This window comes from Polypterus senegalus, chromosome 3 (genome assembly GCF_016835505.1).
Source record: "Polypterus senegalus isolate Bchr_013 chromosome 3, ASM1683550v1, whole genome shotgun sequence".
Taxonomy (NCBI): domain Eukaryota; kingdom Metazoa; phylum Chordata; class Cladistia; order Polypteriformes; family Polypteridae; genus Polypterus; species Polypterus senegalus.
The window spans coordinates 207,410,368-207,422,957 of NC_053156.1; the positions used below are offsets into that span (position 1 = coordinate 207,410,368).

Genomic DNA, 12,590 nt, shown 5'->3' on the forward strand with positions numbered 1-12,590 from the left:
AAGTTTAAACACTGGGAAAGCTCCAGGTATTGATGGACTTACTGTCGAAATCTACAGGCTGTTTTGGGAGTTCATCGGACCAGACCTACTTGCGGTTCTTCAAGAGTGTTTAGATAAAGGTCTCCTCTCCTTGAGCTGTAGAAGAGCTGTTGTTGCCCTCATTCCAAAAAAAGGAGATCTCTGTAATATTAAGAACTGGAGGCCAGTAGCCTTGCTTTGTACTGACTATAAAATATTTTCTAAAGTGTTGGCTACGAGAATAAAGGAGGTGTTGGAGCATGTCATTCACCCTGATCAGAGTTACTGTGTACCAAACAGGTCCATATATGACAACATCTTTTTTATCAGGGATACATTTGAAATTTGCAAATTGTTTGGTTTACACGGTGGTCTAATTTCTTTGGACCAGGAGAAGGCTTTTGATCGGGTGGAGCATCAGTACCTTTGGCGAGTACTAATGGGATTTGGTTTCCCAGCCTGCTTTGTTTCCATGGTTCGGGTGCTCTACAGTGACATTCAGGGTGTACTGAAAATGAATGGTGGGCTGAGCGCTCCGTTTAAAGTAGATAGAGGGATTAGACAGGGTTGCTCTTTATCTGGCATGTTGTATGCCCTGGCTATAGAACCCCTGCTGATCAAATTAAGGAAAGTGGTGGGTGGACTGACTGTCCCTGAGTGTTCAGTGCCTTTGAAGGTCTCAGCATATGCAGATGATCTCGTAGTATTAGTTGGAACACAACAAGATGTGGATGGGCTGGTATCTGTACTGGATGAGTTCCAAAAAGAATCATCAGCTAAAGTCAATTGGACCAAGAGCTCTGCAGTACTATTGGGTAACTGGATGGGTCCTTTTTCTCCATTGCCTTCTGGACTGAAATGGACAAGAGATGGTCTTAAATACCTGGGATTACATCTAGGAGGCATAAACAGTGAAAGTAAGAATTGGGAAGGCGTTACAGAAAAGGTCAGAAACCGTTTACAACGCTGGAGATGGCTACTTCCCCAGCTGTCTTATAGTGGACAGACGCTGATCATAAACAACCTTGTTGCATCTGCTCTATGGCACAGGTTGGCATGCCTGGAACCCCCACCTGACCTGATTACTGAAGTGTAAAGAGAGTTGATTAGTTTTTTTTTGCAATGGGAAGCATTGGCTGTACAGAGGTATTTTGCATCTACCCAGGAATGCAGGAGGACAAGGACTGGTGGACATCTGTAGCAGAAAAAATACGTTCAGACTGCAAACTCTGCAAAAACTGCTTTATGGTCATATGGCTGTGTCCTGGAAGCCACTAGCGTGTGCTCTCCTGCGGCAAGTTGGCAACCTGAAATTGGACCGCGCGCTTTTCTTAATGGACAGTGATTCCTTCCCCATAGGTAATGTTTCAGATTTCTATCGAAGTACAGTATATTGAGAATCTGGCAACAATTGGATTGTCGCATTGAGGAAAGATCCTTAAATTTATATTGGACTTTAGAATTGCCAGTTGTCTCTACCATGGCTGTAGAGTCGACATCTCTGAAACAACGCCTGATCAGAGCTGGTATTCTACAAATTAAACATTTGATTCAACCACAGCTACTCAGTTGGCTGAGCGCAGAGTCAGTGGCTGCAGCTTTAGGTCTGAGCTCAGTGCGCACAGCAGAAAGATTTTTGGCAGATTTTTTTGAATATACCTTCAGCTGCTAAGGATTTATTGAAAGACTTTTTCAATGCTACAGATTACCCAGAGCCTGTGTCTGCATTTCCAAATTTGTTAATTTATGCCAATGAGAACTTGATGGGGGAAAATGGCAGGAGAAGAACTAAATATCTTCCTTTTGACTCTGCAGAAGGGAAGGAGCTCTATAAAGTGTGTGTCCAAGCTCGATATCAGCCCCAACTATGCAGATACCCGGATACACCCTGGAGGGATAAATTGGGAGGGGTAGAGGGTGTCAGCCCCATTTGGGAGAGTCTGTACAGTCCACCATTGAATAAGAGAACTGGCGATCTGCAATGGAGAATTGTTCATGGGATTGTGGCAGTTAACTCTTTTTTGTCCTTAATTAACCCCAACATCTCAGAGATGTGTCCTTTTTGCCAACAGAGAGAGACTGTTTTTCACTGTTTTCTTTACTGTTTTAGGATTCAACCTCTTTTATCTGTACTTGACAGTGTCTTTAATGTCTTGGGTGTTTATTTTACCAATCAGATTTTTATATATGGTTTGGCTAATGTGAAAGCAAAAAAGAATGTTGGCAGATTAGCAAATTTTTTATTGGGCCAGGCTAAGCTTGCCATTTATATCACTAGAAAGGAAAAAATTAAGAGTGACAGGGAGTCTGACTTGGTGGGTTTCTTTAAAGCACAATTAAAAAAATAAGAATTTTATTAGATTTCAAGTTTTATAGGATGACCCATAATTTGCATACATTTATAGAACAGTGGTGTGCAATGAACGCAATTTGTAAAATTGTTAATGACGAGTGTGTTTTTGTTTTGTGAATTAACTATTATGATACTACAGCAGAATACGCATTCATAGGTTATATAGGATGTTCTTTTTTATTGATGGTTTGTTGATTTTGTAATGATTGTTGAATGTTTAATAAAAGGTATTTTTAAAACTCAAAACTCTTTCTTTCTTTCTTTCTTTCTTTCTCCCTCCCTCTGTTCTATCAGACTGTCTTTAGACCTCCATGATCAGAGTCCCAACAGTAGTAGGGGTGCTGTTTTCTCAACCGCTGGGTGAGAAAATCAGTTACTTGCCACTGGTTATGACAATCTGTATATTTTATTAGGAAGGGATTGGATAGGCATGATGGACTTTATGTTGCAGACCCCAGCATATAATGTATTGCTGTTTTTGCAACCGTAGATTTAGCCACAAATACATTTTATTTTACTGTAGAAATATATTGACAATAAATCGAGTTGTATTAAACAGATTAGATAATAGAGGATTATTGATATTTATGTACAGTAGTGTGTATTTTATGTAAAAAAATATATAAACAATATAAATAACACTGGTTTGCAAAAAAAAAAGGTTTTGGTGTTCTTTCTAGATTTGATGATGCAGTATCATATGCAGTTTTAGACAGATGAAGGTTTAAAACACCACATCTTCCTTCATCAAGTGTCCCGGAAGTACTGCAGGCTTCTGTCCTCATGATCCCAAAGTACTTCTGGTTTTGCGTAACTGTAATAGTCCCCGGGTTCTTGGTGAGCTCCCCCTGGCGGCACCCATGGCACCCAACAGGGCTGAACAGACAGACTCCATGTCCAATGCTGCCCTGCGGGAATCCGAGGAAACATTTCCATCCAGGGGAGCTGCCATCTAGCCTCCCGGGGGATGTAATGCCCTGAAAAGGCTCTTTCTCTTAGTTGAGGGATGTCCCAGCCAGACTGAAACACCAGCCGTGCATCACACTGTCAAGTAGAACATGTCAGTTAGTGGAGGGATGCATTTGATTTCCCGTTTTTTTTATTTTTCATGGTGTTGTGACCAGACCTTCAAACAGCACCCTAAATATGGTCTCACTAAGTGCACCACAGACTCTCACCTTAAAATTCCTAGATATTTGCAAAACAGTTAATAGAATATAGCATCATATTGTATTGACCTTATTAACATATTTTGCGTATTGCCTAGATAATAAGAATGTTGCATCAATATAAACTCATAAATCCATTGGCTTTCATGAAATAAGCACTAAACTTTAGTACCCTAAGTTGACAGTATTTAGCATAATAAAGTGTAATGTGCATAATGTAAAGCAAATTAATCTGAAATAGAATAGCATTGTCATTTAAACTGTACTACAGCTTGTTACATCAAAGGCCAGTGTAACTGCATATATTATTGTATGTATTTACTCAAGGCTAAGTAGTTTGTACATCTTTTGTTTCCTTTGAGATATTTATACCACTGATTTTTTTTTCCACATGTCATTTTTCAGATGAGAAGCCAGATTGCTCAAAGGCTCGTTGTGAAGTTCAATTCTCCCCACGTTGTCCTGAAGATTCCATTCTCATTGAAGGCTATGCACCACCTGGAGAGTGTTGTCCTCTTCCTAGCCGTTGTGTCTGCAACCCTGCTGGATGTCTGCGAAAGGTCTGTCAGCCAGGCTATCTCAATATAGTTGTGTCAAAAGCTTCTGGAAAGCCTGGGGAGTGCTGTGATCGATATGAATGCAAGCCAGGTGAGAATACTTTTGTTTTCTTTCACTAAAATAATGTCTTGTTTACAAGAATGTAACTGATTTTGATTAGGCTGTTGAGTATTTCTAGTTTCTGTGAGCTTGATGTAATGCTCTTACTTCTTCTAAATGAAAATAGGACTTCTGATGTGAGCTCATAAATCACAAGCCTATATAGACACTGAAGTCTTTTTTCTTGGTTTGGATCTATAATTCTGCAAGTGTAGGAGCAATCTATATATGTGTTTATGAGAATTAGTGTTTGGTAAAGGAGTGCAGTTTTATCTAGTGCTGCCTGAATGTATTATGGTATGGTAATACTTTAGCTAGGAAGTAACCAATGCCCTTTTGAGGCAAGATGTGCACCTACAATCATATAGAAGTGATTGACTTCATTCATTAGTGTGTAATATGTGCTCATCTTCAGATTTTTTATATTTCCCACTTTACCTGATCTGTAATAATCAAATATACAAATGTAGTTGTAAGTCTGAAAGTTACCTTAAACATATTATTATTTTACAGTATATCAAATGACTGTCCACAAAGTGGGTTGCTTAACCCAGTAGTTTTAGTCTTTTTCTAATGTGTAAAATGTATGTTTTCATATCTTAAAAATAACCTGAAATACTTTTGCATGGTGCTATCTTAGCCTTATTCATTATGTTCAAAAGGTAAAAAAAAATATTTTGTAGCAAAATAATCTTTAAAGTTAAATCATTAATAGCACTTTAGCTTTAGATTCAAGTTTTGTTAATTAGTCTTCATGTTCTCTTTTATTGAACTCAATAGACTAATTTAAAAATAGCCTATATTTACTTTACATTTTTTGCAGTGCAGTTTATGATTCCTAAGCAAAAATTCTCTTCAAATTAAAATCCAATTGTGTACTGCCTTTGAGGTTTATTATCTACTGTTTTTATAGAGGGATTTTAGCACTATTAAGGACACCTTCTGGAATTAAGAGGTGAAAGGGCACTGAACATGGGCAGACTGATAGATAGAAACCTATGAAACATGTTAATGAAGTTATGCAGAAATGCAATCTGCTATAATAAAACACCAAGTTCTTTGTGTACAGTCCTCCAGAGCTTTCTGATTGTTCAGTTTGGTGGCATGACTAAAGAGGATATGCAAGTGTGAGACTCACATGGAGGAATAAAGGTGTATGAGGCACAGTGAGAGAGTCATCTTCAAAGACAGAGAATCTAAAACCAATCTGGAGGCGAGAAAGGCACTTCTAAAGTAATGACATAGTCTGGGGAGCAAACTTTAAAGGAACATGCTTGAGAAAGGAAGAGCCGATTAAGAGATGTTCACACAAGCAAATACAGAGGAAAGGCTCTGAAAGTACACGTAGGGGCAAGAGATAGCAAATGTTATTTAATAATTCAATTACCTGTCTTTGACAGGTTTCATAGCTAATCTGTATGTATAAAATGCTAAGAGTTGTTTGTCTGTCTTTCAAAAACTCACAAATCTCTGGGCCTTCAACCTTGATCTTGGTTTCTATCAAATGGCGTGATGTGCGTAACACAACCTATAAAGTGGATGTGTGGGCAATCTAGGCCATGAAATTGGGCTTCGAGTTCCTCTCACGGCAAGTAAAAATGTAGCCATGCACTATGGCTGACAGGAAAAGCTTGGTAGTGTGCACCGCTGACAGGAAAATCACTGCAGTCACACACTCCACACACAATAGAAAGTTAAACACATCCAAAGAATTGGAGAAACGGTCTTCCTTTGCCATGTTATTGGGCTTGATGTTCTAGCACGCAGCATGTTTGTCAGGAAAAGAGACATGTCAACATCAGATGGCTTTAAAAGATATTGCAGCAACCTCAACATATGTGTGGGATATGTGTTTCATAAGAGGCCAAATTTCTTTAAAAATCGTAGGTTTGAGTGTTATTAGTAATGAATAATATTGCTACAGACAACTTCTTCTTCTTCGTCTTCATTCTATGTGGGATCAAAGTTTTATAGGTTTAAGTATGATTTTTACAACCTGATGCCATTCCTGAAGCAAAACTTCTTCGTTTAGACGGGCTTGGGGCCATTTCCAAAATGGAGGGTGGGTTAATATTGCTATAGACAATATCTTATTTAAATAAGGAATCACTTCGATATTTAAACAAATAATTTAATACAAATTTTAAAAGACTTTCAGCAGACACTGCAGCCCATGTGGAGAAGCCTTTAACAAACCTGTTTGAAACTCAGCTAATAAGAATGGAAAGGAAAAACTAAGGAATATGATTATAATTTGAAGTCATTTGGAACAAAATTCAAGTGGTGTTTTAGTGTTCAAAAGTGTAAAACAGAATATACTGCATAACAGCAGCATCATTGCTATTAACCTCCTTAATGTGGATTTTGAAATTGCAAAACAAAAAAAAAACGGTAATGGAAACACGTGAATTTGGAAAAAAACTCCCAAAATTCACAAAAAAATGTATACCCTCACTTGAAATGGTTTTTCAGGCGGTTCGACAAAGCAATAATTCACAAAACTGCAATGGAAACACTTTTTTCGCATTTAGGTCACATAACATTATGTAAATTTTCAAATACCCTGTACAAATGCGAAGAGGCAAATATAGCAGCATCATGAGCACTACTGGGTCACCCAACACAAATGTCCCTGATAATTAATCTGTCATCGATGACCGCCTACAGAACAATACATGTCCAGTCTTTCCTGTTAACCTAATCTAGATTCCCATTACGTGATGCACAAATAGGGATATGTGAGCTGTCGGTTAGACAATACACCTGAGGAGTTTTGTGTGTCTCGTAATTGTGCTGCGAAATCTGCCATGTTTCTTTCATATCAGTCAAAGTGATGTATTGCCTCATTAGTTTGGAGCATATGATCTACACCTTCCAAATGCACACCTGGGAACAGTGGTTTTGCAAACATCAAAAGTCTCAGCACCAACCCTGTACTCCGCACAGTTTATAAAGCATGATGGCTATGCGCTTCTTGGTCAAGAATGGCTCCCTCGTGTGTGCTACAACTGGGGACATGAGAGCATATTGTGCTGCATAATTCCATGATTGTTGAGTTGCTCATCCTAAAATTTTGTATCCACAGCTCCTCAGTAAAATTACTTTCAACCTCTGCCAAGTACAGTATAGGGTGTAGGCTTTCCCTTTATTGTATTCCCTCACTCTCCTCACCTGAGATTAAAAATGAACACTGCGATTGTAGATGTAATTTAAATAACAGAATCACACCTCATATTGGTTACCATTTTTAATTTTAGGTGATAAACAAACTTTATTTGCATAAAATCAGCCATAGACGATTCGCATTTGTGTTTTGTTGACTTTTCAGAAGTGTTGTTTCTATTTTGCGCATAATTGCAATGAAAACACAGCTACAGATTGTTCATGTTGAAGCCTTTATAATTTATAACCATACCAGAATGGGTCTCCGATTTTATGCAGCCATGATGGATGTTTTAAACTTACCTGTTGTGAAGGAAAGAAATGTAATACCTGCTCTCAAAGCATTCTGTTGTCGTGTTAACCCCCATCACTGAAAACATCACATGAATGCACTTTACATTCAGTATCTTTGCTATTTTGAAGACCTTTCCTTTCCCTTAACATGATTGTGGTTTTGAACTGGCTTATTATTACATATTTGGCTGTCAGTTTAACCTAGGGATACTTACATGATGAGGACACAGCAGAATCTTTGCATACCTTTTGTACAAATGAGCACAGGTAGAAACAGTGATTTGTCCAGTGTCTTAACCACCACACCAAATGCAGTATCTATACTGTAAATAAAGCACATAGCATTAAGGTTTGACTTCAAATTTAAATAACCTTAGATGCAAGCCTTCCCAAAAATCTAAAATTATACTATGCACTTCCAATGCAATGTACACTAAAGAAATATTTACAACAATAAAAACAATGTGTTTGATCTGTTTTGTTTGACTGTGGAACAGAAACAGACGTTAATAAGGCATAAGCTTTACTTTTTTTTAAATAAACCTTAACTTCCAAAACACAGTTATCTAATATGGATGTGAAGCTGTGAGTTCCTCATTTCAAAACAACTAGTGCAAAAGTCAACAAATGAAAGATAAAGTTGTATAAATATGAGTATGCAGAATATCTTCATCCTCACAGAAACACTCACAACAGAGTTAAAAAGTGTAGTACTACTGTTCTCCAAATGCAAGCTTTTGAGGCAGCTAAGGCCCCTTCATCAGTCACCTTGAAAGCTTGCATTTGTAATCTATTCAGTTAGCCAATAAAAAGTGTCTTTTCACCCTACTTTCTCCTGTATCAATTTTTGGCTAACTCTATTGCTACTATTCTCCAGGTGAATGCAATGTGCTAAATATGGTAATGACTGAAAGTATAATTTTACGATTTGATTATTGGAAGTATGTTTTTGTGCTGACACAAATCTCTAGACATTTGATGGCAGAGCCTGGCTTTTTATTACTTTCTTTTTTACCTTACAAACCAATGTTATATTCAAAATAAGGTATTTTTTTCTGAGATGATATAAATAATACATTTAAAAATATGTACTTATATTTCCTTGAACATTGCTGTTTCTGTAGCTAATCAGTAATTATTTTAGAAACAAAGTTAAGAGGGAATGGAAACTGTAAAACACTAATGGAGCAGGCTGGATTTAATGCTTCCATTGTGTCTCATTGTGTTTTTTTTTAATTGTTTAGTAGCATAATTTAATTAGCTATTATTGTATGAAACTTTTAGTACTTAATTATATGCACATCTTTGCAACAATGAAAAATTAAGTAATACTCCAGAATTCTTCTGCTTTATACGAAGTGTATTATACTTTCAGCTTGATCTGATAATTTAAATGCAGTAGAAAGACATTTAGATGAAGTGAGGTTTAATGTCTGACCAGCCTTACAATAGGCATTTGAACATTAACTGTGTTAGATAAGTTATTTCCATTAACCTCATTCTAAATTACTTTTATCTTTCCTGTACTTTTTAATGGAGTGAAATTGTATTCAAAATGCAGATTTAAAGTATTTGCGTCATTTTTGCTGCCATTCATTCAGTGCAATAAATGTACTTGCTACATAAGTCTCAACTTTTAATAATGTCTTACAAGCCTATAGCCAAATTTATTAGAGCACAATTTGCATTTAAGTTTGGAGTGTGAAGATTATTTCTCAAATTGTCCTAATTGTCCTCTAATTTGCCTTTTAATCACATTTAATTGAAACTGAAAGAGTGTTTATAGAAATTATCATTTAAATATATAGCTGCAGATAATACAGTAAAAGCTCAATATAAAAAAAAGTTAAATATAGAAAGGATTTCTTATGTAACACACAATAGACAAACCTTACCGTTTGTTTGACAAATAATGTGTGGATGGGTTAAACAATGCTAGCGAACATACAGTAAAAGAATCGTGCCTAAAACCTTTAAGCCAAATTATATATTAAAGAAAAAAATCTATAGTAACTCTACAGTAAGTCTAGTAATTTAAACACAATAAAAGAATCGGGATCGTACATTCACAAAATAAATAGCAGTATCACAGGCTCTGCATCAGTCTAAAAGTGCAGAACTGGATAGAGGTAACAAATATTGATGAACCATTGGGAGTAGAAAAAATTGTTTTAATGCCAAGAAATAAATCATTTAGTTGCTTTTCAGTTTATGCCTCAGTGATTAATGGTCCTGGTATTATGCAAAAAAAAAAATTGTTTTAGAATTGTTTGGTTAATCACAATGCAAGGGGGAGTCAATTAATGATAAATAAAGTAGTTGTCACAAATGCTGTCTGCTCTAGTTCAGTTAAATGTGATTATGCATTTGAAACAGGTTGTAAATGTGGACATATTTTACACCTGTAGTATCTTCTTGAGACACATTGTACAATGATTATCCTAATCTTCAGCAGGCTTTGACTTCCTTAAAACTTCTTATTATTTTAAGAATAGCTTGTATTAAATTTGTATTCTAAATAAATATGTTTAGAATAATAAAAAATTGTTTTGCCATTAAAAAAAATATACAGTATTGTTTCATATTTGAAAGTTTGTGCTATTGATACATTTCTTATGATCTTCAAAAATGTTTATAGTCTGAGATTTTTCTTGCAGTGACTGAGAAGAAAAACATTCCTACGCAGAGATCATAATATGTGATATACTTTTAGACCTGTGACCGGGGTGTCAAGTAGACAAGAAAATAAAAACCATCTGCACGATTTTCTGAAAAAAATAAAAGATATTGAAGGCAGGCACAGGATATGTGTGACAAAAAAAGCATATGCCATCCTGCTAAACAAGATACCGTTTAATAACCATTACGTACTGAGCAAATTCAGCAGCCTTAAAAATAACTCTGCAGTGACTGCGAAGTTTTCAAATGTTAGTTCAGCTCCAGTAACAAACATTTTCTAAAGTTTATTAATCATTGCATGACTTTTTATGCCTGATACTTCTGTCTTTTCAGACTTAAGTGGGAAGGCACAGCCAGGCATTATTCCTTTTCTACATTTATTTCAAAACTCTATTCCAACATGAAGTCATATACAAAGAATATTACATATGGATTAATTTTATCTAAAATATGATTTGCCACATTTTTTTTGAAATAATATTTCTATGATGTTAGGCTCTTTGGAGTAAACATGATATGGAAAAGTTTTGTGTGTTGATTTACCAAAATAGAAACCAAACTAAATACTCATTTTTCTAACTAAACCAAAAACTATTTTCTGACACTATTAAAATATGTGCCAATTCTTTGCTTATTGTGTAATAACAATGCATATCCATTGAAAACATTTTATCCATTTCACTCACAACATATAGAAACTGTGTTAAACATTCACCATGATTAATAGTTCCTTATTCAGACAAACTAAATCACATGGATTACAGTGCTCTTGTTTGCGTAATTTTCAAAACCACCAAATAATAACATTTTGGAAGACATACAATATGTATTTCAAATGCAATAGCTTTATGGAATATGCTTTAATATTTCCTGCAATCCTGAACTGGATTAAATGGGTTCAATGATAGATAAATGGTTTTAAAATAACATTTACAAGCCCATTTTATTCAGTCAGGTTCATGAGGTTCTGTCAGTCCCAGCAGTTTATGGTAAGAACCAATCCGCATAAGGCATCAGTCTATCTCAGAGCCAACTCACAGACATACCCACGCTCACACTGGACCCAGTTTACTGTCACATCATTGTGGGCATAAGAGGAAGACTGAAGTACCTGAGAAGAAAACCTGAATGGTCGTGAGGAGAACTTGCAGATTCCACACTGATGTATGTTTATGGGACTGAAGTGCATTCCACTGCATTCATTAGGCAGAGCTGTTCCAACTTGGCTTCACTGTTTCATTTTTTTTCCTTAATAGTTGGATATTTCATAGTAGAAGAGCTGCCAGGTGATTCTTCACCTAGTCTAACAATACAAAAGATATATGTTAGATTCAGCATTGTAATGCATACAAAGAAAACCAACTGGCCCTAAAGGTAATGAGCCAGCGTCCTCCCTTTAGCTCCTGGGCCTCATGGTCCTGAAAAAGGGAGGGAAATCCATCTAGGTCTCGTTATGATGTGTTGCTGCAATGTCCCTTTACCCTGCAGGTTAATTGCTGTCAGCTGGGATGGAAGGTGACATCTCCAGCATAGTTACAAAGTATAACAGAGCTGCAGATGTTGGATGATTCATGAGCAGTCTATGAAGCAATATGTCATCAAATGAACATTCCATGAAATTGGTCTGTCAGCTCTGAACAGAATAGATTTGTGAGACCGATTTTCCTCCCTTTTTCTCTAGTTCATGATAATAGTAACAAAAAAGAGGGATGCCAAGGCAATATTTATTTCTATTTTATTGTCTAAAGAAAATATTAAGAATTTAGCAATTTCCATGCAGGAACATATTAACTTTAAGTTATTATATCACGCGGCTTCTTAGCAGCCAGTTTGTTTTTTAGGAGGGAGCTGAATTTCAACATAAACATAACTAAATTACAGTGTCATATTTAAACATTACTAAACATCAGTAGGCTAGCACTTGTAGCTCATCATACGTTTGTTCATATTTTAATTTCATAACTATGTTATTTTCAATGATAATCATGCACTTTAATAGGACTATTTAAATATGTTAGGATTTTTTCTTCCTGTGTTAAACAGTCATATGTTCTATAGCATTCAGACTGTTAATCGTTGTTAATAATGGATGCCTAAACTAAAAAGTTTCCATATTATTGACATCAGCCGTTTAGTTTAATCATGAGGTGTTGTAATAATTAGGAGTTGTGCGGGAAATTTTGATGTCAAAAATAATTTTTTGTAATAGTTAATAACAATGCATATGTCTATTTGCTGGTCCCTGACAAGACCTAAAA

General features: G+C 36.0%; 1 protein-coding gene across 2 annotated transcripts in view; it reads left to right on the forward strand.

Annotated features, from left to right (window-relative positions):
• The window catches only part of crim1 (cysteine rich transmembrane BMP regulator 1 (chordin-like)), an 852,254-nt gene that overhangs the window by 335,010 nt on the left and 504,654 nt on the right, over nt 1–12,590 (forward strand). For both annotated transcript variants that reach the window (XM_039748389.1, XM_039748388.1), the window contains exon 3: nt 3,946–4,188. In XM_039748389.1, coding sequence (XP_039604323.1) covers nt 3,946–4,188 — 243 coding nt within the window. The remainder of the gene's footprint in view (nt 1–3,945; nt 4,189–12,590) is intronic.